The following is a 25,612-nucleotide window of genomic DNA, read 5'->3' as shown; positions in this document are numbered from 1 at the left end:
TGTAGACCCACGTCTTCCAAACTTTTGTCCCTCATCCACACTGCCACAATTTATTTCTTCCAGATTTACATGTTTGTCCATCACTTTTAAATAATTAATTAATTAATTAATTAATTTTTGGCTGCGTTGGGTCTTGGTTGCTGCGCGCGGGCTTTCTCTAGTTGCGGCGAGCGGGGGCTACTCTTCATTGTGGAGCACAGGCTCTAGGCACATGGGCTTCAGTAGTTGTGGCATGTGGGCTCAGTAGTTGTGGCTCGTGGGCTCTAGAGCGCAGGCTCAGTAGTTGTGGCCCATGGGCTTAGTTGCTCCACGGCACGTGGGATCCTCCCGGACCAGGGCTCAAACCCGTGTCCCCTGCATTGGCAGGCAGATTCTTAACCACTGTACTGCCAGGGAAGCCCTCCATCACTTTTAAACTTTTTCTTCATGTTGACTTACTTGTTTTATTTAAAGAATTTTATTTTTAGAAGAACCATTGTCATCATCACAAATGGAAAACCAGCCTTCCTTATCATAAACAGAAATGAACTATGAAAACAAAAACAATGACACCAAAAACGAATTATGGAATTCTAGCTAGATACTGTAGCCTGTGGAAGGCTAGTCAGATGAAGAGAAAGAGAATTGAAAAAGGGATCACTTTCTCGATGTCCTTTTACCCCACACCCATGTGCCACTTCAAATCATCTTGGGGACCCCAGGGGTTTGTGGCCCCCACCTGGATTACCCCAGGGGTATGTGTACCACACTTCTGGCTAATGCAAGCCAGGAGGTGCTGTGAGCAGGAAAGAGACACAGAAAAATAGCTCAGGTCATGATGGGGAGAGCGTTAGAGAAGATGCTATTTGCATAATTCCAGGTGATACAAATGAGGAGGCCGACTTGGCCAAAGAGAGTTGCTGGAGAGATGGGGTGCTAGGAACAGAGTGCCAGCGCCTGAATCTCAGTAGAGAGGGAGGAGGGGGCTGCCTGGAGTAATGCTCACTCTTTAGATTTAGCAGTTGAGACCAGGACCCGGAAGGAGACGGTGTGGGGAGGATAATGAAGAACCCAGCTGAGGATACACTGAGTCTGAGATGTGGGCACATCCATGTGGAGATCCATTAATTTGTTCAGAGTATTTCTTGAGCACCTACTATGTACCACACTCTGTTCTAAGGCCCCAGGGTACAGCAGTGGACCAACCAACCCAAAATCTCTGTCCCCGTGAAGGCTGCCTTCTAGTGGGAGAGGCATGGGAGACCTGATGAGAAATCAAGGACAATATTTCATACAATATATCATAACTGATGTCACATTAGATAGCGATGTTTACTACAGGGGACATATCTGGGTGGGAGATGTGGAAATTGAGATACACCCAATAGCAGTTGGCTATATGGGTCTGGAGTTTAGGGGAGAGATCTGGGCTGGGGAGACATATTTAGAAGGCTTCATTCATTCATTCATTCATGCACTGAACAAACGTTTCTTGAGCACACTCTGTGTGCCAAGCACTATGCTGGGTGCTGGGCAATACCGTCCCTACCCCATGAAACTCTAGTCTAGATTTAGTAAAGGTTGTGGTTGGCTACAATCTGTATGGACACAGATAAGATTCCACGTGGGGGGTGTGTGTGTGTGTTTTGTGTGTGTGTGTGGCCCAGGACAGGCCCTGAGGACTCCCAACATTTCAGGGAGGGCAGAGGAGACCTGGGAAGGGAGCCTGTCCAGGAGAAAACAGCCTGTAGCAAGAAAACCAAGAGGGGCAGAGCCTCAAGAACAAGGGAGAGGCTGGTGCCAGAGGACGCTAGGGACTGAAACAGGCCTGGACCTGGCAGCTGGTGTCCATGAAAGCAGGCTCCTGGCAGAAGTGCTTCTGCACAGAGAGGGCTGAGGAGTGGGTGTGCTCTGAGGAAGTGGAGACAGAGAGAGGAGACTGCTTTCGAGAACTGTGTCTGGGGAGGGAAAGAGAGACAGAGACAGAGACAGACAGAGACAGAGAGAGACAGAGAGACAGAGACAGAGAGAGACAGAGACAGAGACAGAGAGATAGAGACAGAGACAGAGAGAGACAGAGAAACAGAGAGACAGAGGCAGAGACAGAGACAGAGACAAAGAGACAGAGAGAGGGAAAGTCAGAGGCTGGTGGAGGGAAGCTTTGGTTGTCTGCAGATGGAAGGGACCAGAACAGCTATACGTGGTGGTGGGAAGAAGCCTGCACAGGGAAAAAGCTGAAAACTCAGGGGAGTGATGGTGTTTGGAGGTGGAGGGCTCAACCTTGGAGAGAAAGAATGACTCCATGTCAGGAATGGCTACGGAATTTGAGGGGCTCAGGGCAAAATGAAAACGCAGGGCTGCTTCTTCAAAAAGTACTAAGAATTCAAGATGGTGACTCTTGGTACCTGGATGGGGAGCAGGCAAGAGGCCCGCTTCGGCTGAGCTGCAGCCTCTGGCCTCGCGGCAGACACGCCTGGGGTGGGAATGGTCACCGCCATACTCTTCACCAAGATCCCATGAGGTGAGCAACTGACCTCCACCCTCCCTTGTGCCTTCCTTGTGTCCAGCCCCCTCCAGTGGACACTGGATGCAGGTGGGAAGGGGGAGGCCAAGTAGTATCTAGAGGGCCAGGGGGTGCAGGGGCAGGTGGCTATGACCCTCTGCCAGGGGGGCGGGCAGATGGCTGGAGGTGGGAGTTTTGAGCAGAGACTCTGAGCCCTTGGCGCATGCTTCACTGTCCCGTGGGACTTCCCCTACAAAGCACAGATTCAAAGGTAAAATTATTAAGAATTTCAGGAAGGGGACCTCAGAGCATCAAATTCCAAGCACAGGGCCCTGCAGCACTAGTGCCCTGGTGGCCTGTCCATGAAGTTCAGCCCTGCCCCACGTTCACTTTAACAAGAAATGATGGATGTGATGGAGGTAGGGAGCAGGCAGAGATCTGACAGAACCCTCTGGAAGTGGAGACTGAGTGGCAAAAAATGAGGGAGAGGATGGTGATGGGTGAAGGGCTTGAGGTAAAGAAGGCTGGGATGTGTCCAGATGAACGAGGAGTATCTGTGGATTAGTTTCCTATTGCTGCTGTAATAAATGCTACAAATCCAGTGGCTTGAAATACAAAAATGTATTATCTTATAGTTCTAGGGTCAGAGGTCTGAAACTGGTCTCACTGAGCTAAATATCAAGGTGTCAGCAGGGCTGCATTCCTTCTGGAGACGCAAAAGGAGAGTCTGTTCCTAGACTTTCCCAGCTTCTAGTGGTTTCCTGCATTCCTTGGCTTCTGGCCCCTTCTTCCATCTTCAAAGCCAGCAGCGTAGCATCTTCAATTCTCTGACTCTTAACTTTCCTACATCCTTCTTTCACTTATAAAGACTCTTGTGATTATGTCAGTCCATCCACGTAATCCAGGATAATCTCCCATCTCAAGGTCAGTTAATTAGCAATTGAGATTCCACCTGCAACCTTGATTCTCCCTTGCAATGTAATAGGTCCACAGTTTCCAGAGATTAGGACGTGAACATCTTTAGGGGGTCCATTATTCTACCAACTACAGTCTTCAAGGCTGCTTTATGGCTTTAAAGCTGCTTTATGGCTTTTCTTGTTTAAACCAAGAAAATCTACATGGTTTAAACAAAAGCATGTTGATGGTTTATTTCAGAATCCGGAGGTCGATTTGATCACTGGATGATATAATCAAGGACCCAGGCCCTTTTTTTCTTCTCACTCTGCCCCATTCAGAGCACTATCTTTCTTCTCCTAGCTTGTCCCCTCATGATCACAAGATGGCTTCCAAACCACCAGACATCACATCCAAAGCAGAACAGAAGGTGGCAAAGGGGCCTTCCTTAACACTGCTCTCTTTGATTAGAAAGGAGAACTGCGAGCTTTCTCTGTGGTTCCATGGCAGAGAGGAAGGACAGACAGACCAGATATGTTGACCAACTCAAGCCGAATTTACCAGCTGGAAATCAGGAAATGCCATTTCCCAGATGGGGTGGGGTGTCAGTGTATAAAAGTGAGGGGTCCAAGTGGCCAGAGTCAGAGATCAGTCTATGGTTGGGGTCAAAGATTATTCTGTTGCCAGGGCTAGGGGTCAGCAGGTGGCTGGGGTCAGTGTGCAGCCGGGATCATGAATAGGTCCACAGCATGGGTCAGGCATCGGTCTACAGCTGGGTCAGAGGTCATTCTGTAGTTGGAGTCAAGTATCAAACTGGAGCTGGGATCAGAAGTTTGTTTAGTGTTTCTCTCTGCATCTTGGTCTCTCTTGTTTTGTTCTCCTTCTCTGGAAAGACCTGTCTTATATAATATCTATGAACATATGATGAGAAATGCATGATAGAAACCTCTGCAATATACAAACACTGACTCTGCCCATGGACCATGTCTAGAAGTGATGTGGACACATACAAACACAGTTGGTGGGGTGATGCCATCGGGACCATTTCTGTGTCGGATTTCTATTGGTCCAGTCTGTCCTTTTTAAAATAAAGTAACATTAAATTTAGAATATTATTATCTCCTTTAATTATGTTTTATGACACCCGCAGACCCATTCAGTATAATAACAATAAATGCTAGGAAACGCTCAGACAGCATTAACTATGTACAGGCACCATTCTGAGCCGTATGTGTATTAACATATTTAATTCTAACAACAGCTCCATGAGGTCAGTACTATTATTATTCCCATTTTACAGAAGAGGAAGGAAGCACAGAGGGGTTCCATGACTGGCCCTGAGCCACACAGCTGGTCCTTGGAGCACCCTGAGTTCTGAATGTATGTCAAGCCCTTTGCCAGGTGCTGGAGGGGATGGAGGAGAAAGGCAGGGATGAAAGAGAGGAGAGGTCGGAAGGGTGGAGATAACCCAGGCCTAGTTTTCTGGGCTTTCTGGGCATGGCACCTCCATGGCACCTCCACAGGCATAGGTGCATAGGCACCTCCAGGGGCAGGCGCTGGGCAAGAGTGAGCCACTAGGGGGCAGCAGGGACCAATAAGCGGGTCTCTAGCCAATCTGATCTCCACTGGCCAGGCGTCCTCAACTCATTAATAAAGCTGGGATTTCGAGGAAGAACTGGCACTGTCCTGCTGCTGTCAGGAAGCTCAGGCCAGTTCATCACAAGAGCAGCTGGGCATCGCCTGGCCTTCACCCATCAAGACATCTTCTCCTCACCCCACCACTGTGGGCTGCAGGGTGCTTCTCTTATCCATCTTTGATGGGGAGGAAACTGAGACCCAGAGTGGTCAACGCTTTGCCCACAGTCACACGGCTCCGAATTGGCAAAGGCAGGTTCAAACCGAGGCAGGATGAGTGCAGAGCCCTTGCTTCTCGGAGTCTCAGTGTTCTCACCTGTAAAAGCAGTATAAGAATCTAGGAAAATGGCAGACAAGAGTGGTTAGGAGTCAGGGTACATCATGGAAAAGTCTCGCACAGAGGTCTCTGGCTGCTGTGAGGATCCAGTGAGGTCATGCTTCCCTTGCAGCGGGGGCTCAGAAACTTCTTGCTGTTAGTGTTGTTGTTTTTTTAATCAATAACTTTCGTGGGAAAATAATGTCAGAAAGGTTATTCAACAGGATGTTAACGGAGATACACCTTCAAAAACATATACATTTTGGGACCGCCCACGAGATGCCAGGTGCTGGGGCGGGGGACAGGATTTCCGGTGGTTTTCACTTTCCTATTTATACGTTTAGGTTTTCCCTGAATCGGAGAAGGCTGGCACGTGCCGATTTAGTAATCAGAAAAAAGCGTTAAATAGGGGTTTTGTTTAAAAAAAAAAAAAAAAAACTAAAGCGGAAACGACCCCCCCATCCTGCCACCCCCACCTCCTGGAAAAATCTTTGTAAAATCGAGGCGGTGGGTGTGCGGGGCTGGGGCGGGGGGACCCCGAATTCAATGCCTCTGGAGGTCTCCTGGGTTCTGCTGAGACCTTCCAGTCTCCGGCCGCGCCCAGCCCCCTTTGGTGCTGCTACCCTGGGGCACCCCTCCTGCTCTCCATACCTCTGGTCCAGACCGGCGAGGGGCGCTGGGAAACTCACGCGGCCAGCATCTCGCTCCGCCCACACCTGCCGCCTACTTCCTACTTGGTGGGGCGGTCCCCCGCTGGTCCCACCCGATCCATTAGACCCCGCCCCTCAGTAGCTCTGGGGCAGAAGTTTGATGCAGTCTGTCCCTCCTCTCTCCTTTCATCTCTTCGGACCCTCTCCTCGCTCCTCCACGCTGAGGCAACTGCTAAAGTTGTACCTTGGACTGTAATGATCTAGCCCTGTCCTCCTGTCCAATAATGTAATCACTAGCCACTTGGGGCTATTTAAATTGGGGGGGGGCTGTTTAAATTTAAATGTTAATTCAATAAAATTAAAAAATCAGTTCCTCAGTCACACTAACCATATTTCAAGTGTGTAATAGCCACACATGGCTAGCGCCACTGTATCGGACAACGTGAAAGCTTTCCATCACAGCAAAAATTTCTGTTGGAGGGGCTTCCCTGGTGGCGCAGCGGTTGAGAATCTGCCTGCCAATGCGGGGGGCACGGGTTCGAGCCCTGGTCTGGGAAGATCCCACATGCCGCGGAGCAACTGGGCCCGTGAGCCACAACTACTGAGCCTGCGCGTCTGGAGCCTGTGCTCCGCAACAAGAGAGGCCGCGACAGTGAGAGGCCCGCGCACTGCGATGAGGAGTGGCCCCCGAGTGGGGACTCGCCACAACTAGAGAAAGCCCTCGCACAGAAACGAAGACCCAACACAGAAAAAATAAATAAATTAATTAATTAATTAAAAAAAAAAAAGGAATTAAGTTAAAAAAAAAAATTTCTGTTGGATAGCGTTATTCTGGACACTCATTTGCCTTGCTGTAAATCCCTTCCTAATGTAACAGAGCAGGTCCTTCTGGGGTCTTCTGGGGACAGACCCCTCCCCCATATCCTCTGCTGTAGCTCCTCTCTGAAGTATTGATATCTAGATAATAGCATCTGATGCACATTTCCTCAGTTGTTTTTACAGATGCTAAAACCACCACTAAATGGAAGAAATTAACTGCTTGATACTGATGAGCCCCAGACCTACTGGCGCCTAAGAATTGATACCTCACCATCAACCAATCAGAAAACTGTGCACGAGCTGATCACACACCCTGTGACCCCCCACCCCCTCACCTGGCCTTTAAAAATGCTTTGCTGAAACCCTTTGGGGAGTTCGGGGTTGAGTACAAGCCATCCGCTCACCTTGCATGGCCCTGCAATAAACCTTTCTCTGCTCCAAACTCCTACATTTTGGTTTGTTGGTCTCACTGTGTGTCCGGCACATGAACTTGCGTTTGGTAACACTAAGATTGTTCCTTGAACCAATGTTCTCTCTTTTTCTGATTCCCTCTCTAAAAATCTAAAATAAAACTTTGATCCACTTTCATAATTTGAGAAATTTATTTATTTTTTAACAATTGCTGTCAGGGAGTAATTATATTTGAATGAAGGAGTGACTCGCTAGGCTTAGTCTGGCGAAGCCCTGACCTCGAAGGAGTAGGCAGAAGCCAGAGAGCATGGGGGACTGAGGGGGGCATGAGCTGGGGATCTCCCATTGTCAGGATCAACCAATGGCAGTGGGAGTCATCAGGGGCTTACCAGGGAGATTTGGAGTGTCTACTGAAAGAAAACAAAAAAACCAAAAAAAACGCACACCGTACAAGTTGAGAATTATGTTTTATTCAGGGACATTACTGAGAACTATATAGCCCAGGATACAGCCTCTCAGATAGCTCTGAGGAACTGTTCCAAAGAGGTAAGAGAGCAGCCTGGATATATAAGAGTTTTTGCTGAAACAAAACAAAACATGTAGTAGAACATCGAAAGATTATTGCTAATCACAAGAAAAAGCAGACATCTCAAGTTAATGATTTTAGTGCTTTTCTGTGTTTGGGAAAGTGCGAGAGTCTGGGCTTATTGAAATTACTCCTTTGATATGCATCTTAACTGTCTAGGGCTGGTATCCTGTTTTTCTCCCAAATTCCCTTCGGGGCTCCCTGTCCTGGGGAAGCTGCAGTGGCTGAAGGCTTGATGGTGAGCAATATTTTTGTTTACCAGAATGGCAGACACCATTCTTTGTTGACTGAAACGGCAGGCAACATTTTGTTTGTTTGTTTTTGGTCCACGGGAGGAAGCCCAGAGCAGTGGCTGAGGCTGAGAATTCTAGATTTCTAAGCTGGTTGTACCTTTTCACTCTTGTTACCTGTGCCCCCGCCAGGCTGGAGTAAACCCAGGAGATGATGAAGATGATGATAATGTAGACCATCTTCAGGACAACCCTCCAATGCAGATTTTATTATCCTTCTTATTTTACAAACGAAAAAAATGAAGGCACAGGCAGGACAAAGGAGACAGAGAGAGCAGAGATGGGGGCTGGGACTTGACACCCCGAAGACCCTTGGGTTCCCTGCCTAATTCGGAGACTAGTGCCTGGGAGGTCAAGATCAGATTTTAAGGGGATTTTTAAAAGTCTTTTATCAAAGAAATTCCCAAGGAAGACCCTGGCGGCCAGTCACTCCCCTGTGCTAATCAACACATTTCTGGTGGGATTCACTTCACTCCTGAGTGAGAAGAGCAGCTAGGAGGATGTTAAGCACCCCGTCACTGTTATCAGAAGGAACCTTAGTCCTCCACTTCTGCGAGGTGAGAGGGAGTCCTATTGGAGGAGCAGCTCCAGTGCCTCCACTTCCTCTCCTGGGCTCCTGCTTATGGATGGATTACGTTTGGGACTGGAGAGATTGAAGAGAGATGGGTGTCTACTGGAGCATGTTTCTCAGTGGGTGGGGCTAATGTGCATTTAAGCCAAAATATAAATTCCTCACTCCAGTCCCCCATCCTGCCTGACCTTATCTCTCACCACTGTCCCTGGCTCACTGCACTGTAGCTGATCTTTCTTACTGGGAACTCGCCAAACTCCTCGTGCCTCAGGGCCTTTGCACTTGCTCTGTCCTCTGCCTGGAATGCTCTTCCTCCAGTCCATCCTGGTTCTTCTAGTCACTGAAGGCTCAGCTCAAATGTCACCTCCTTAAAGACCTCTCCACTAAAGCCCCCATCTCAGACTCCTTTTTTTTCCTTTTGTCTTTTACATTTCTGTCTCCCCCACTGAACTGTAAGATCCAAGAGGGAAGGGACTTTGTGTCGCTCACAGTTTCCTCACATCCAGCACAGTGGCTGGCCCATAGTAGGTTCTCAGTAAACATCGGTGGGATGTGTGGCTTTCCCGCTCTCTCTGCTTCCTCCTTCCCTGTGTTAAGATGCAGAAGGAGGTTGAGGAAGCCAGAACGGTGACCTCTCTCCAGCTTCCCTGAACCTGGGAGGGTGGGTTGAAATCCGGATAAGAGATGGGAGGTGTCTCTGCCTAGTTCTCCATTCTAGTTTCCCAAAGCCCAGCGGATTCTGTAATATGAGCCTCAGCTGACAAGTTGGGTGTCTTCCTCCTAAGATCCTGGGGATAGAATAAGTCAGTCTCAATTCTGTTGGACTTGGAATCCAACCAGCTCTCCAGCACTCACCCAAGTATGTTTTCTCTGTTGGCTGCTTAGTTTTTTTAGTTTTTATTTTATTTTTGGCCACCCCACGAGGCTTGAGGGATCTTAGTTCCCCGACCAGGTATTGAACCTGGGCCACGGCAGTGAAAGCACCGAGTCCTATCCACTGGACACCAGGGAATTCCCTGGCTGCTTAGTTTTAAAATCTGATTTTCTGAGATGACCCGCAGGCTAATCAGAGCTGACAATCGAGTCGGTGCCATGCTGTACATGAGATGGCACACCGTGGTGGCTGGGAACTCTGCAATCAGACCTGGATTCAAATCCTGGCTCCCGGACTTCCCAGTTGTGTGGCCCTAAGCTAAACCTCAACCTCTCTGGGCCTGCTCCCTTATCTGTAAAACTGGGATAATAACCTGCTCGCTAGAGCTGTGACACAGTGTATGACACCAAACAAATTGCTTGGTCCTAACTAGTTATTTTTATTTCAAATTATTATATTTTATTACAAAGAGCTCTTGAAGACAAAAGGTCCAGAGGGCTAGTTCAGGTTCTGCCACAGTTCAGGTTCTGCCACTGTATGACGTTGGGCAAGTCCCTTTTCCTCTCTAGAGCAGTTTCCCTGATCTGCAAACCGTGGGTGTGGGGTGGTGACTCAGGCAGCTAAAGGGATAGACTTGGGCTCAGCACAAAGGAGGCAGTTCTCACAAACATCAGGCTGCATGTGAAGTAGTGAGCTCCCCATCACCTCTGTAATGTATTACATAGAATGCCAGAGCAGGAAGGAACCTCAAACAGCCGAGCCCTTCATTCTGCAAGCGTGGCAGTCAGGGCGGCTACTCAGACACAGTGATTGCAGACAAAGGAGCTTAAGATCCCCTGCCTGCCTGTCTGAGGCCCACTCCATACACCCACCGCCCAGATGTCAAGCACGGATCACCTACAGAGAGCCTGAGCAAGGGCTCAGCTACGGGTCTGCCACTAGCTGTGTGACCTTGGCAAAGTAGCAGCTGCCATCACAGCCCTGTCCACATCTTCACGTGCCCGAAGCTGCTCAAACACGGCTCCCCCCACCCCCACCCCACCCCCGCAACTCTCAATCTGAGGAATTTTTCCTGGAGCAGCTGGAAGTGCTGGGGAGTTGCCCCTGGCAGCAGCCCTCCACCAATGACAGATGGGAGTTGGTGGACAAACAGCCCGCTCCCCACCTCTAGGCATGCGCTGTGCCTGGCCTGCCCAAGCTCCTCGGCGGGGTGAAGCATCTGTTGCCCGTGCTGGCACTCTGTGTGATAACACCTTTTATTGCCTCCTGCCCTTCCCTGCCTCCTTTCCCCACTCTCCAAGCAGGGCTTCCTGGGATCGCCACCTATCTCAACAAACTGCAACGGAATCCTGGTCTCAGGGAAACCCAAGCAGACAGGAAGTTACTTAACCTCTTGGGTTGGTCTCAGTACCTCTGGATGGGAGGATTCTATGAGTTAATAGAGATAAAGCACTCGAAACAGTGCCTGGCAGTATGTTTGTTTAATAAATGGGGTGGGGAGGGTGGGGAAGGAGGTAAAGAACCTTTATTTATACAAAACTCCATCCCCTCCCATTCTACCCTCCTCAGCAAACACAAACACCAGGTGATGAAACAATTTTTGAGATACACACAAAGAAGCATTACTCAACCTGAGGTCGGGCCGAGGTGCAGGCGATATGCCTGGTGTCGGCATCTCGGACGCCCAGCTCGCTGGATCAGGAGACCTGAGCCACTCCCTCTGAACCACCGATGCCGGCAACGGCATGCGTGGGGGTACACACCGGCCCCAAGGTCACCAGGCATGCTTGTTCTGGGGATCCAGTGCTTAACAGGAACCCCCACCCTTACAGCTGTGTGGGAAGCTGGCAGCAAGCTGTCACTGCTCGGTAATCACAATTTTTCGTGTCCTCGTTAACCCCACTTGACTAAGCGCCCCTCCGCAGCTCAGACTCTGCTGCCAGTGTCAACCTCTGTTAAATGAACAGGCGTCTCTGGGCAAACGACCACCCTTTCTGGACCTCAGTTTCCCAAGGCCTCCCAAGTCATTCTCCCATTGGCTTGGTTAGCTTCTAGGCTCAGCCTCCAATCCAGTGAGATGGTGGCAGCTGACCCCAGGCCTGGGCAAGACATGGGCAACAGAGCAGCTCGGTGGACAAAACACGCCTTGAGCGTGACAGGGATAGTCCACCGGGGCAGCTGTGGACCCATGAAATGACCGACAGCTCATTCACAAGCCAAGGTGCCCGGGAACCTCCTGATCCCTGCAGGTGCCTGCTGTGGGTACAGCTGCCTGGCACCCTCCACTCCCATGGGACGTGGCGAGCCCGGGCCAACGTTGGGAGCCGGGGGCATCCGGCCTCCGTAACCCCAGTGTTGGACGACTTCACAACTTCACACCAGGGTTCTCTGAGTCTTTCGGAACACTGCCAGCCTGGCTGCCTTCTGGAGGGAGGCACTTCGCAGTCACGGGTAAGGCCCAGTCCTCACCTGCAGACTTCAGCAAGAAGCAGGCACGCACCTAGGAAGCGTCCGTGCACGTGAGCCCTGGGGAGAGCATGGCCACCACTGTGGAGGTCTGGCTTGAGCTCTGAGCATTGTCGGGGGCAGTTTGGAAGAACAGGGGGGGCTTACCCTCCTCTGAGACACCCAAGGGTGCTAGGGAGGCGGGGGGGAGGCTGGCCTCCAGTGGAGCCCCACCAAGCTGGGCATCCAGGGCCCTCAGGGGGCTCACCGGGGGTGAGGACCCGTCCCCACGGCAGCAGCCACAGCAGGGGCTGGCCTCGACGTGGGCCTTGCCACGTTCCTCCTGGCCGTGGCATTGCTTCAGGTGGCCACACAGGTGGCAGGTGAGGGCTGAGTAGACAACGCCATTGCCCAGGTCATCCCTGAGGGGGTCTGTGGCCGGCTCCGGGGATAGCGGGGCCTTCTGGCTGTCTTCTCCCTTGACCACTGGCTCCAAACCAGGGCACTCTGGGGTGCTGCCTGGGAGGAGTGAGTCGTGAGGGCTGTGAGGGGGCTCCACGTCCAGTCCAAAGGTGAACAGGGGGACGGGGACTGGGGCAGGGGCTCCGGGGCAGCCAGGAGTGAGGCTCTGGAAGGGCTTGTAGCCCCCCTCCCCACTGCTGGGCTCAACCCCAGATGTCCCCGGGCGGCTAGCGCTGCCAGCGAGCAAGCTGGAGAAGGCCTTGTAGCCAGCCTCTCCACAAGGGCCAAAGCCCTCCAGCCCGCTGTCCTGGGCACCGCCCTGCTTCACCGCCTGCACAAACTCCCGGTAGCCACTGCTGGGGGCCGAGGCAGGGCCCGGGGCCGCCCTGCACTGGAGGACGCTCTGGCGCAGGATCTGCTCCCACGTTTCTGGCTCAGGCTGGAGTGCGGCGGGCGGTGCAGGTTGCTGGGGGGCGGCGGGGATGCCGGAGTCCACTTCCCCCAGGTGTTCGGCCAGCTGTGAGTCTGAGTCAAGCTCTCCAGGGCCTGAGGACTGGCTCAGGAAGGTGCTGAAGCTGCGGCAAGTGGGGTAGTCTGCGATGACGCCGGGCATCTCTGGGAAAGCCAGCCTGGCTGGGCTCTGGGTCGGAGGACTTGACTCTGGGTTCAAAGGCTCCTTGTCCTCAGACAATGCCTCCTGGGGCCCCACACTTGGGAACGTGGCCCAGGGCCTCTGAGCACTTGGATTTTCTAAAGGTGGAAGAAGGCAGGACTCCTCCAAGCCCTGTGGGCTAAAGCCCCCATCCTCACCCCCGAGTAGGTCCAGGAACAGGCTCTCTGTCAGCCGGGCTGCGATGCCCTCCCTGCCCTCCTGGAAGCTGCCCCCGCTGCTGTCAGGTGATGGGCAGAAGCTCCCTTTATCTTCCTCCACTTCCTCTTCTTCATTCTCCACTTGGGCCTCAAACAGCTCCACGCACCGAACCAAGCTGATGCTCTCTGGCCAGAGGATTGTCTTGTTGACCTCCATGGGGTGCCATGCTACTTTTCCAGGACACTGGAAAGGCTCATTTCTAGCAGGCTTGGAGGAATCTTCATCCCTTTCCATGCCATGCTCCAGTAAACAGGGCAGAAGCTTGGCAAGACAAGTCTTCCAGTGTCTACAAAAGCAAAGTTTGATCAGGGTTCAGTTTCTCCACTTGAAAAAACTCCTATTCATCCTTCAAAGCCCAGCTCAAAATCACCCTGGACTGATGTTGAGACAGGCTGGGACCCAGGACCCTTTGCTGTAGTGCTACAATGCTTGCACCTGGACAAACCTCACCTCCAGCAACAAAATACAAAGAAACTATATGGGACTAAAAATAACTGCCTGCAAGCGCAGTTGGGGCAAATTATGTACAAAAGATACAGAAAGACCAAAAAATGCAACTGCCACTTCTGAAGAGCCAGGAGCAAAAACAGGGTGTAAGGAGCAAAACCAGGGTACTGCGCATGCTCCCTGCACTCAACACCACCAGAGGGGTGGGCAGACCACCTAAGGCACCCCTCCGGCCCAATCCCTGGACATACCCATACCCTCACTCCACATAAGGAACCTGCTCGCCCCCCTTGGGGAGCGGGCAAGAGAACCTGCTACGTGTTCTCCAACACCCCCCAGCCCCTCACCCACGCCACCCCGCCCCATTGCAGCAGGGGCCCCAGTAAAGCCTTGCCTGAATTTCTTGTCTGGCGTCTAGTCAATTTCTCTTGACTAGGGAAGGCCGAGAACCCTGGTGGGTATCAATGTCTATCTGTTGCAAACACACTTCCAGACTTTATAATCAATAATCTATCAGTCTACCCTCACTACTAGATTGGGAACTCCTTGAAGGCAGGGCCTGTGTCTTACTTTGGGATTTCTGGAACCTGGCATATAATACAAACTCAATCTATTGAATAAGGAGAAGTCTTTGTCAGGGATGATGGTATTTAAAATACCTATCAGGGGTAGGATAGGGAGGGTGGGAGGGAGGCGCAAGAGGGAGCGGATAGGGGGATATATATGTATACATAGAGCTGATTCACTTTGTTATACAGCAGAAACTGATACAACGTTGTAAAGCAATTATATTCCAATAAAGACGTTAAAAAATAAATAAAAATAAAATACCTATCAACACCATAGCATAAGTAAGGGCCAATTAGAACGGCTGGGGAGTCCTAGGGCTGGGGCAGCATGCTGGAGTCCCCTGCTGTGCTAGGTATAAACCCTTCAGTTACTGGATTGTGGGTAGGTTCAGGGGGCCCTGAGAGAGGGGCTAAGGAGGCCAGGAAGATGGTGGCATACTCAAGGGTCCAGGATAGTGGTATCTGCCCACCAGTATGCCACTATGTCAACATTTTAACAAGTGGTACAGCTACCCTGCTTGTTACCCCCATCAGGCTTGCTCAGGACAGACTGGGCATCCCAAGGGGGTTCAGTATGTACCTGACCCCCAGTGAAACTCAGAGGGCTCAGCCAGCAGCTGACCTACCCAGACCACCCCGCCCCCCTGCCATCCCTTGAAGTACAGTGTCACAGGACAAGTGCTGAACACAAAGGAAGATAAGGCAGACTCTCAAGATGGGGCCCACCACCCCAATTCCATCCTCTTCCAAATCCACATAGGCTATGACCCAAGTTCAGTTCATATACATACGGGCACTTGGCTGGTTCCTGGCCTTGGGACCGCTTCCCCCACAGTGACACCTAAAACATAGAGACAGCCAGTGACACAGAGCGGAGAGGCCTGCCGGCCCAGCCTAGCGTCCAGCAATGCTCAGCACGTGTTTGCTGTGAGAAGACTTTGAGTCTTGACATCACACAGGTCTGAGGTCTGATCAGGCCACTTCCCCTCTCCGAGCCTCAGTTTTCTGAGAATTAAGGAGGCTGCACTATTAAGTTGCTGTGGCTGATGGCAAAAATGGCCACAGTCTCTGAAGCTCCTCCCATCCCTGAATCTGGCATGGCTGTGTGACTTGCTTTGACCAATAGAATGTGGTAGAAGTGATACTGCGCCAACTGGGTCAGCCTGCTGAAGGATGACAGACACATACATGGCTTAGTAACCTCCATGGCCCCAGATGTGTCAGCCACCTGCCAGACCTGCGAGTGAGGCCACTGGTACAGGCCCAGCCAAACCCAGGATCCTTCCACCCCCACTGCTGAGCACAGCCCAACTACAGACTTGCAGAAGCAAGAGCTACATAAGTGGCTATTGTTTTAACTTTCTAAATTTTGGGATGATTTGTTACACAGCAAAATCTAACTGATACATAAACGACACTATGTGCAGGATGCTGTAATATACACTTCATGTGGATTGTCTCAGTGAATTCCAACACCAGCCCTGTTATAACCACTGCTATAACCCACACAAGGAAACTGAGGCTCAGAGAAGTTAAGCAACTTGTTAAGTCTAACCTGCAGGTAAGTGGCAGAGCCAGGGTTCAAAACCAGTACCACTGGACTCCAGAGCCTGCTACAGGGTCCCTGGAGAACTGAGGACACTCAGACCTTCTGTTCTAGACGGGGCCTGTATCCCCCCTCCCCCTGTCCTAGAGAACCCTGATGGCACTAAGGCAAACCCCACCTGGCCATCGCACTGGGGAAGCTGACCCCACCCGTAGCTCAGGGGTGGCCACCTGGTTGGTCTCAAGTATTCCCACTCCTTACAAGCGAGTGGTTTAGGAAAGAGGCTGTGATGTAATTCAAGCCAATGAGAATGGAGAGATTTGCTAGTGCTTTGGGGGGGCAGTTTCCTGCTCCTAAGAGGAATATACAGAACGCCTGTCCCCTTCTCCCTCTCCTTTTGGCCTCCTGCTCTGGTACAGGTACCTTGCCAAGAGATGACATGCCGATGACCTCAGGGATCCTCTCCTCCCAAGGGAGGGAAAAAAAACCAACCCCAGAGGAACCCCTGTCCCCCACTCAGGCTGAAAGAACAGTCATGGAAGCCAAAGGGAAGGGAGTGAAAGCCTCTAGCTGCTGACTCAACCTACCCTGAAACCTTCCTGACTTCCCATGTGCAACCCCAAAAGCCAAGCAATATCCTGAACATCCCAGACGCCTTGAGTTGTATTTCCCGATACACGCAGCGCACAGCATCCTTCCCAGCCCCCTCTCCTACCTGAGAATCCTGGATGACAACAGCCACGAGGGGGCTGTGGGCTGGGTTGGGAATTTGGTCCCACCATTCTTTCTTAATCCTGAAAAAGAAAAGGACAAGATGTTGGTCCCTGTATCACTAACAGGTTGACGTTCCTCCCATAAAAATTATCATAGTCACCAAGACTTATCAGGGGTCAGAGATCATGTCGATAGGTTTTCTGGCTGTCTCACCCTCACTCCGTGAAACAGGTTCTACTGCTAACCCCACTCTACCGATGAGGAGACTGAGGCCCAGGGAGGTGAAGTGACAGCCAGTGGGCAGAACAGCCGGGTTTGGGCTCCAGCATCCTGTTACCCAGACTGGAGTTCCTAATGTGGCCGCCTCTGTCCCAGAGGGAACAAGTTCCAGGGAATCAGGAGACACTCAAGCTGCAGAGAGAGAATGCTGGGTTTCCCCTTCAACAACCTTTACTCTGGAGCAGCTGAGGATAAGGTGCTGGGGAGAGGCCTGGGATGGCCTGAGAGGCTGAGGGGTTCCTTCTCCCTTCCTGGGTCAGCCTGGAGCCACGGAGCGTCAGTGCTGGGAGGGAAAGTCCTCAGACACCCCCTGGATTAGCCTCCACCCACTCCATTCAGTCAGTTAACACACATTTATTGAGTACCTACTATGTACCACTCACTGTGCCAGGCCTCGGGGACACACAGTGAACAAGACAGGCAAAAACCCTGCAGAAATGATTATGTAACATCATTCATTCCTGGCGATAAGCGCCAGGAATAAAAATAAAGAAGATAAGGGACTAGAGAGGAATAGTGTGATCCAGGAAGGCCTCCCTGAGGAGGTGACTTCTGAGAGGCAACTGTAGGTGGAGGAGGAGTCGGTCTCGGTGATGCCTGGAAAAAGGGCTTTCCAGGCAGAGAGCACAGCGAGTGCAAAGGCTCCAAGGGAAGATCTTGCTTGGGGCGTTCAAAGAACAGCAAGGAGGTTGGAGCACTGGAACACAGTGAGTAGGGGTGGGGAAGACAGACGATGGGGAAACTGAGGCTCAGAGAAGGGGAAAGACCAGCCCAGGGGGGCTCAGAGGCATCAGCAACAGACGTGGAGAGGGGACCTTGCATTCCCTGCACACCTACTGTGTGCCCAGCAGAGTGCAGACACTTGCTCACATCAATCCTCAACCATCGCCATCGTTAAGTGGTCAGCTCGGGCTCGCTCGTCCCATTTCAGAGGTGGGAGGACTGAGGCTCTGAGACTCCATGATTCCAAGGGCTCAAGCTCACTGGAAACAAGGCTCCTTCTGCCCCCCTACACCGAGTGATCGGGGAGTCCCTTAGGACTCTTGGGACTGATGAAATAGGGACCCACGGCTGAACAGAGGTTCAGAAACTTGGTCACACAGCTACCAAGCACCAAGGCCAGGATCTGAACCCAGGTCTCCTGACTCTGCAGGGCAATCATCTAGAATTCCTCTGTCTATTGCCACGTGCCTTCAAGTGTCTGGGCCATACCCTGGGTGTGATCCATCTCGCTTCTGCCAAAGGAAGGCCCTGCCCCCATCTCCTGCCCTGGCCAGCTCCTTTCCCCTAGTCAGGTCTCAGCTCACACATCACCTCGTCAGAGGGGCCCGCACTGGCCTCCCCATCCAAAACAGCCCCTGGAGCATTTCACCCCCTTGCCCTGGCATATTTCCTTCAGCGCAAGGATCACTATGGAAAACAGCCACGGTTACTTGGTGGCCTGGCATCTTGTGCCTCCCCGAGGACACAGGGTCCCTGTCGGTCTCAGTGCCTCGCACATAGTAGCCGCTCAGTAAATAGCTATCGTTGCATGAAAGGGCTGCAAGCTGACAGATGAGAGGGGAAATTCCCACCCACTCCACACCACAGGGGGCTGGCCTGGCGGCCTCCTGCACAGCTCAGGACTCACTTGATGATGCTGACATAGCAGGACAGGCAGACAGCCAGGATGACGACGCAGGAGATGCTGACGCCCAGTGGGAGGCGCTGCTCCAAGGTCGCCTCGTAGTCTGGAAGTGGAGGGAAGCCGTGAGCTTGCATCGCGCTGCGTTCAGCCTGGTCTCCATTTCCCAGAGCGGGAGACCGAGGCCTCGTGAAAGCATCCTCCAAGACTCTGCGTGAGCTGGCTGCTGCATCCCCTCCTACTCCCCTCTCTTGCACATTGAGCCCTCGCCACATCGGCCTCCTTGCTGTCCTCTGTTCCTCCAAAGCTCGGGGCCACCTCAGGATCTTGAACTTGCTGCTTTCTCTTTTTTGAAGCAGTGAGGTCAAGGGCAGAGACTCTGGAGCCGGACGGTCCCAGTTCGAAGCCTGACTCTGTCATATACTAGCTGGCGACCCAGGACAAGCCCCTCACTCACTCTGTACCTCGGTTTCCTCTCTGTGCAATGGGGTTAATAACTACTTAACTCATAGGGTTGTTGTGAGGATTGTACGATTTAATATACACTTGAAGCAGTGCCCGCACGTCCACTCACACAGCTGGCCCCCTCTCCTTGCTCGCTGTCAGGTCCCAAAAGTTCTCCCTCACACCCTCTCTACTGTTGCCTCCTCCCATCCTTTTCCCCTGCTTTATTTCCTTCCCAGAATTATTGTCCTCGGGATCTAGATCTCATTTATATTTTTGTTTACTTGTTTATTTTCTGTCTCCCCCTCCAGAATGTCAGTTCCACAAGAACAGGGATTTTTGCCTATTTTGTTCACCACTGGGCCAGCACGTAGTAGGAGCTCAAGAAATATCTGTGGAAATAATGAGTGTCCAGCACATGGTGTCTGTCCCATACAAGTTATTTCCCTTCCCTTCTCCAGGTTAAAGGAAGAATCAAATCAATTAAAAAAAATTTTCCCAAGCACTTACTGTGTGCCTGGCACCATGCTGGGCAATGGAGATATAGACACAGAGCGGATACTACCCATAGAGCTCACAGCCCGGAGTGGGAGACAGGTGGTCAAGAGGTATCCATGGAACAGGATGAGCGATGCTGAGAGGGGCGTGTGGTGGGTTGGGTTGGGGTACCTGCCAATCACCACTGTGCCCAGCATTTCGAAGAATCCTTCCTTCATTGAATGTTCACAACAGCCCTTCCTTCTCCCCATTGTACGGATGATGCCCGAGGCAGCCTCCACCACGCAACAGCTATCTCTCCTTCTTCTTTGCTAGGCTGCAATGTGCCCACCCTGAGGTTTGAGCCAATCATGGGTCAAAACTAGTCCCCTTTCCAGATATTTGAGTTCCCAGCCTCCCTTGCTGTTGGGAGAGGCCACGTGACAGTCCTGAACAATGAAAGGCAAGGGAAAGTCCACCAGGACTGGAAAGGTTTTTGTTTCATGATAAAAGATGCACGGGATGCACTCCTTGTGGCAGCTTTCCATTTCCTTTGGGTCTTGGGCATGAGGGTGTGTGCAGCAGACAACTTGGGGCCATGAGGTGACTAGGGTAAGGATAAAATGCTACCATGCTAGGGATGGCAGAGGGAAAGAAGACAAGACTCTGGGGTGACATAACTGAGCGGCTGTATGAACCAGGAAGGTCCACTGGCAAGACTTCATTTTAAGGGAATTCCCTGGCAGCGGTCCAGTGATTAGGACTCTGCACTTCCACTGCAGGGGGCATGGGTTCGATCCCTGGTGGGGGAATTAAGATCCCACATGCTGTGCGGCCAAAAAAAAATAAAGACTTCATTTTATGTAAGATAATTCAATATTCTTTTGCAAAAGTGTGATAAAGTCGCAAAGAGTTGTTTGGAGGACGCAGCTACCAGGTGAGGGACTACATTTCCCAGAATCCCTTACAGCTATGTGTGGCCATGTGACCAGCTCCACCAATAGAGCTTGAGAGGAAGGGATGTGTGTCACTTCTGGGCTAATAAGGCTTTTAAGAAGCAGGTGTGGTCTCCCTGCTCTCATTCCCTTTCGGCTGGCTGGATGCAGATGATGGCAGGTCCATAGAGCAGGGATTCTTAACTTGGGGTCCACAGACCTCCAACATGGTTGCTGTTAGGATTTAGGGGTCTGGGAACTTGGATGGGAAAGAAATGATATCTTTATTTTCACTAACTTCTGAAACCTGGCATTTCCCCCCATTAGGAATAGAGGGAGCAAACCACGGTAATAGCAGCATCAGTCACTTAGCCCCCATCAGAAGTCACAGCTATTCTCAAATCACCTGACAGCTGCAGTAGTAGGAAATACCATTTATGTTCATCTACTGTGAAATTACAGTATTTATGAGAACTACCATTAGATCCTGCTTTTAATGTGTTATTAAAGAAGCATATATTCCTAGATAACAAATATATTCTAAAATCTTTTTATAATCGCATTTCAATAAAATTAGGTTTCCCTTGAAGGCCTATGTATTTTATTTTATACGTTTAAAAATATTATTCTGGGGGCTTCCCTGGTGCGCAGTGGTTGAGAATCTGCCTGCCAATGCAGGGGACACGGGTTCGAGCCCTGGTCTGGGAAGATCCCACATGCCGCGGAGCAACTGGGCCCGTGAGCCACAACTACTGAGCCTGCGCGTCTGGAGCCTGTGCTCCGCAACAAGAGAGGCCGCGATAGTGAGAGGCCCGCACACCGCGATGAAGAGCGGCCCCCGCTTGCCGCAACTAGAGAAAAGCCCTAGCACAGAAACAAAGACCCAACACAGCCAAAAGTAAATAAATAAATAATTAAAAAAAAAAAATTATTCTGGCTCATGGTTGCCAAGGGGGGAAGGTGGGGAGGAGGGATGAACTGGGAGTTTGGGACTGGCATATGCACACTACTATATATAAAATAGATAATCAACAAGGACCTACTGTACAGCACAGGGAACTCTACTCAATACTCTGTAATAACCTACATGGGAAAAGAATCCGAAAAAGAATAGATATATGAATATGTATAACTAAATCACTCTGCTGGACACCTGAAACTAACACAACGTTGTGAATCAACTATACTCTAAAATAAAATTAAAAATTAAAAAAAATAAAAATAAAAATATTATTCTGAGATGAGGTCCACAGGCTTCACCAGACTGCCAAAAGGGTCCATGATACAGAAAGGCTGAGAATCTCTGTCCTAGAGAATGATGGAGCCACAGGGAGGAAAACCACCCACCAATCAGCAAAGTTCGTGTTGAACTGTTATGTGAGCAAGAGATATATTTCTACAGTGTTAAGCCGCAGAACTTGTGGGTTTGTTACTGTAACTTACCCTACCCTGACCAGTACACCACATCAGTTGGTAATTCTGTCACTGCAGTTAGAGCATCCTGTGATATGGAAACCAGATGTTTGGCTGGGGGAAGTCTCTGGCCACAGAATGAAAGTGGGGAACAGAGACGCTAACTGCTGGGAATTCCCTGGTGGCCTAGTGGTTAGGATTCCGGGCTTTCACTGCCGTGGCCCAGGTTCAATCCCTGGTTCCCTGTTCGGGAAACTGAGATCCTGCAAGCCACACGGCGCGGCTGACTGCTCAGGACTCCCAGCAGGATACTCACAGTTAAGCCACTTGACGCTGGGGCTCCACTCACTCCAGGTGCTGTTGTAGCTCTGAGCCCAGGCCTTCACCTGTGCGCTGTAGGAAGCTCCAGACTTTAGGGTGCTGGCTGCGAAGCGGAGGGTGGGCCCCATGTAGGTCACGTTATAGATTCTGAACTGGTAGAGGAAAGGGAGCCATTAGCGCACCAACTCTGGGGGAGGGGAGTACCAGCTCCCACCCGGGCTGCTGTCCTTAGCTGACCCCACAATGTTTAAGAGCCACCAGCCTGGGTATTTGGTTATTCCTCCAATTCCAGGCCCTTGTTTGTCACTTCCACAACTGTGACCAGAATCGAGCAAGATGGGTCAGGGAATCAGCCCTTATCCTGACCCTCGCTCCCACCCTGATTAGCCATTTTGACGTTACTGGGGCAAGTCGATGAACCTTTCTGAGTTTTAGTTTCCTCATCTGTAAAATGAAGGTAAGAGTTCCTACTGCCACTTTCTGGCTGTGTGACCTTAGATAAGTGACATAACCTCTCTGGACCTTGATGTCTTCTTCTGCAACATGGCGATAATAAAAGTGCCTACTTCCCAGGGTTGCTGTGAGGATTAAGTGGGTTAACACAGGTAAGCACTTCGGACAGGGCCAGGCATGCGGGGAGCACGAGAGTGATCTTTCTGAGGCACAGACGGGGTCACCGCGTCCCTCTCTCTCCTTCAAGGGCTCTCTAGAGGCTCCACGGTCAAGCCCAAACACAATGGCCCATCATCTCAGTCCCGCCCAACCTAGGCCCAATTGGGAAGGAAGGTCCAAGATCCGTTGTTAAGTGAAAAAGGTAACATGAAGATTAGTATGTGTTGTCTGTTGCCTTTCATGTTAAAAACATAAAGGGAGAAGGCATAGTGATGGTGGCAGACAGACTCATGGTCCCGTGACCTCACCTTGTATCACGCCCTTGTGTAATCCCCTCTCCTTGCCTAAAGGGGCGGGGGGACCTATGACTTGTTCCTAACCAACAGAATATGGTGAAGGTGATGGATACATAGGGACTACATGGATGTGATTCCATTATGCAAGACTGTAACTCCAACTTGCTAGGAGACTCTCTCCCCCTTGCTGGCTTTGAAAAGGCCACAAGGGAAGGAACTGAGGGCGGCCTCCCGACAAAGGTCAGCAAGAACCCGACACTCTCAGTTCAAAGCCCACAAGAAACTGGATGCTGCCAACATCACAGGAGGTTGGAAGCAATCCCCTGGCCAACCCCTGTGTGTGCAGCCTTGTGAGACCCCAAGCAGAGGACCCAGCTAAGCCGTGCCCAGACTCCAGACCCCCAGAAACTCTGGGGCAATAAATATGTGCTGTTTAAAGCAGTTCTGTTTGCAGTAATATTATCATGTAATAATAGAAAATTCATGGTGATGAAGGAACACACACACATTTGCTCGTATAGGCATAAACTCTCTCTAGAAGGACACACATGCCTCCACACCCTCTGCCTGCTCTAGCCTGGCCTTCCCCTCCTGGCAAGAGACGGGAGCAGTGGTCAACCTCTGGGAGAGGTACTGGAGGTTGGGGTTAGGAGAGAAACATATTTCCTTTCTAAGTCCTTTGGTAGCATTTGAATTTTTTACTTCATGTAAATATTACTTTTATTTTTAAGACTTTAAAAAAATGAAAAATGAAGTAAAATTTGGGTTCAGGATGGATTCTGACAGCAAGACAGTGGCCTGAATCCTCTGCCTGGGCTTCTTCCCCTGTGGGGGGGGTCCATCCCTTCGCAGCCCCCCCACCAATCCCCTGCAGCCCCTTCCCAGCTCCTGGCAAACTGCTCCTGCTGGCAGGTTGGAAGCACTTGGGGGAAACGGTCTGGTGTAAAGTGAGCCGAGGGGAGGTTTTGCACAACAAGGAAGCAAAGTCCTAACAGCTTGCTGGAGAAACTGGAGGGCAGCTGGAACCTTCCAGGGAAGCTGGGGACAGGGTGGGAGTGGCAGGAGGAGACCAGGGCAGGGAGAGAAGGACACTCTTACTGCCAGTGTTCCTTTCTTTCTAAATCGCAGTAAACAGGAAGAAGCAGCTGGATCTGGTTCACTGAAGGAATCACACAACTTAGAGAGGAGTAGGGAATTGGGAAATGGTTTACTAAGAAACAAAAAAGAAATTGAGCTTCCGAGGAACTACTTGTGGTTGGTGTGTTTTTTAACAAAAAGGCCAGGTGTTCGGGAGACCACTCTGAGAGAAAGATCCGGAAGAAGAGAACAGCACAGGTCCCGCAGTCCAAATCCTGGCTTCAAATCCCAGCTTGGCCATTTCCAGCTGTGGGACACTGGGCAAGTCATTCCACCTCTCCAAACCTCAGTGTCCTGGTCACTAAAATGGATAGACAAACACCTTCCCACCTACAGGGCTTTCCCAGTCATTGGTGATAATACACATTGAGCCTGGCACATAGTAAGCACCCGAGACATTATCATGAACATGGCATTCATGGCCCTCAGTAAGCTTGTGGCCTCATTTTCTGCCTTTTCACTGTACACACTCCCACAGCCCCATAATCCTCAGATACACCATGAATTTTCATGCCTCCAAGACTTGGCTCATGTAGTTCCCTCTGCCTGGCCTACCCTTCCCTAGCTAGAGAACTCCTATACATCCTTCACTGCCCAAGCCAAAACTCTACCTCCATTATAGAACCTTGTCCAGAAATCACCCAGGACAATGGGCATCTCCATCTCCCAAATTCCACAGCGAGTTTCTAATATTTTTAGAATTGATCCCACCAGTCTGAGCCACAGGTGGTGTCTGCAATACTGCAGCAAACACAGCTGGGCACCCACCCAGCATCTACACAATCGGGGTCAGGTACCCAAAGCTCAGGGCAGGTAAACCTCTGTCTCCAGTTCCAGGGTTAACTCTCATTGGTCTAAACCAATCACGGCTATTTCATTCCCTAGCCTGTGACTGGTTAGAGAGGAGCATGTGACTCTCTCTGGCCAATGACTAACGAGGGGAATTCTTCAGGCCCGGTTCTGTCCCTGGGAAGGGAGAGATGGGGGAAGCGTGTCTCAGTAGATTCTGCCCCACCAGCAAGAGAAGCTGGACCTGGAATTCTGAGGCCTGGGGCAGCCCCGAGCACCTACGTGACCATTAAGCCATAGCCCAGGCACACCGACCAATTCTGTCCGCTGGCTGGAGTCTGGTGCCGGGTCCTAAACCCAGCTGTGTTTCAGCCAGCCCAGTCTGTGTTTCCTCTTCCCCAGAACATCCTTTGGGGAGCCACCCCTCCCTCATTTTCAGCACATCTGGTTTGGGTGAGGCTGACCTGACCTGCTCCAGAGGTGGGCATGTGACTCGGCCCCGGCCAGTGAGAACACTGCACCAGCACCCCGTCTCCTGCCCACAGCCCGCGACAGGTTCAGAGAGTGGCATGTGATCCCAGGCAGGTAACTGATCATTGGCCCCAGGACTTTTACTGGGACTATCTGGAGAGAAGAACTTTTCCCACTGCGGTTTTAAGATGCAGGCCTGGAGCTGCTAGTAGACATATTGGCAGCTACGTGA

General features: G+C 51.1%; 1 protein-coding gene across 7 annotated transcripts in view; it reads right to left on the bottom strand.

Annotated features, from left to right (window-relative positions):
* Positions 1-10,594: 10,594 nt before the first annotated feature.
* The window catches only part of IL4R (interleukin 4 receptor), a 38,789-nt gene continuing 23,771 nt past the window's right edge, over positions 10,595-25,612 (bottom strand). For all 7 annotated transcript variants that reach the window (XM_068565292.1, XM_068565290.1, XM_068565293.1 and 4 more), the window contains 5 exons: positions 22,071-22,227; positions 18,492-18,591; positions 16,584-16,662; positions 15,114-15,163; positions 10,595-13,592 (listed from right to left, as the gene is read on the bottom strand). In XM_068565292.1, coding sequence (XP_068421393.1) covers positions 12,029-13,592; positions 15,114-15,163; positions 16,584-16,662; positions 18,492-18,591; positions 22,071-22,227 — 1,950 coding nt within the window. In that variant the 3' untranslated portion in view covers positions 10,595-12,028. The remainder of the gene's footprint in view (positions 13,593-15,113; positions 15,164-16,583; positions 16,663-18,491; positions 18,592-22,070; positions 22,228-25,612) is intronic.

Source organism: Eschrichtius robustus, chromosome 16 (assembly GCF_028021215.1).
Source record: "Eschrichtius robustus isolate mEscRob2 chromosome 16, mEscRob2.pri, whole genome shotgun sequence".
In the NCBI taxonomy this organism is placed as follows: Eukaryota; Metazoa; Chordata; class Mammalia; order Artiodactyla; family Eschrichtiidae; genus Eschrichtius; species Eschrichtius robustus.
The sequence above is the reverse complement of the archived record's forward strand: the minus strand, read 5'-3'. Positions and strand labels throughout refer to the sequence as shown.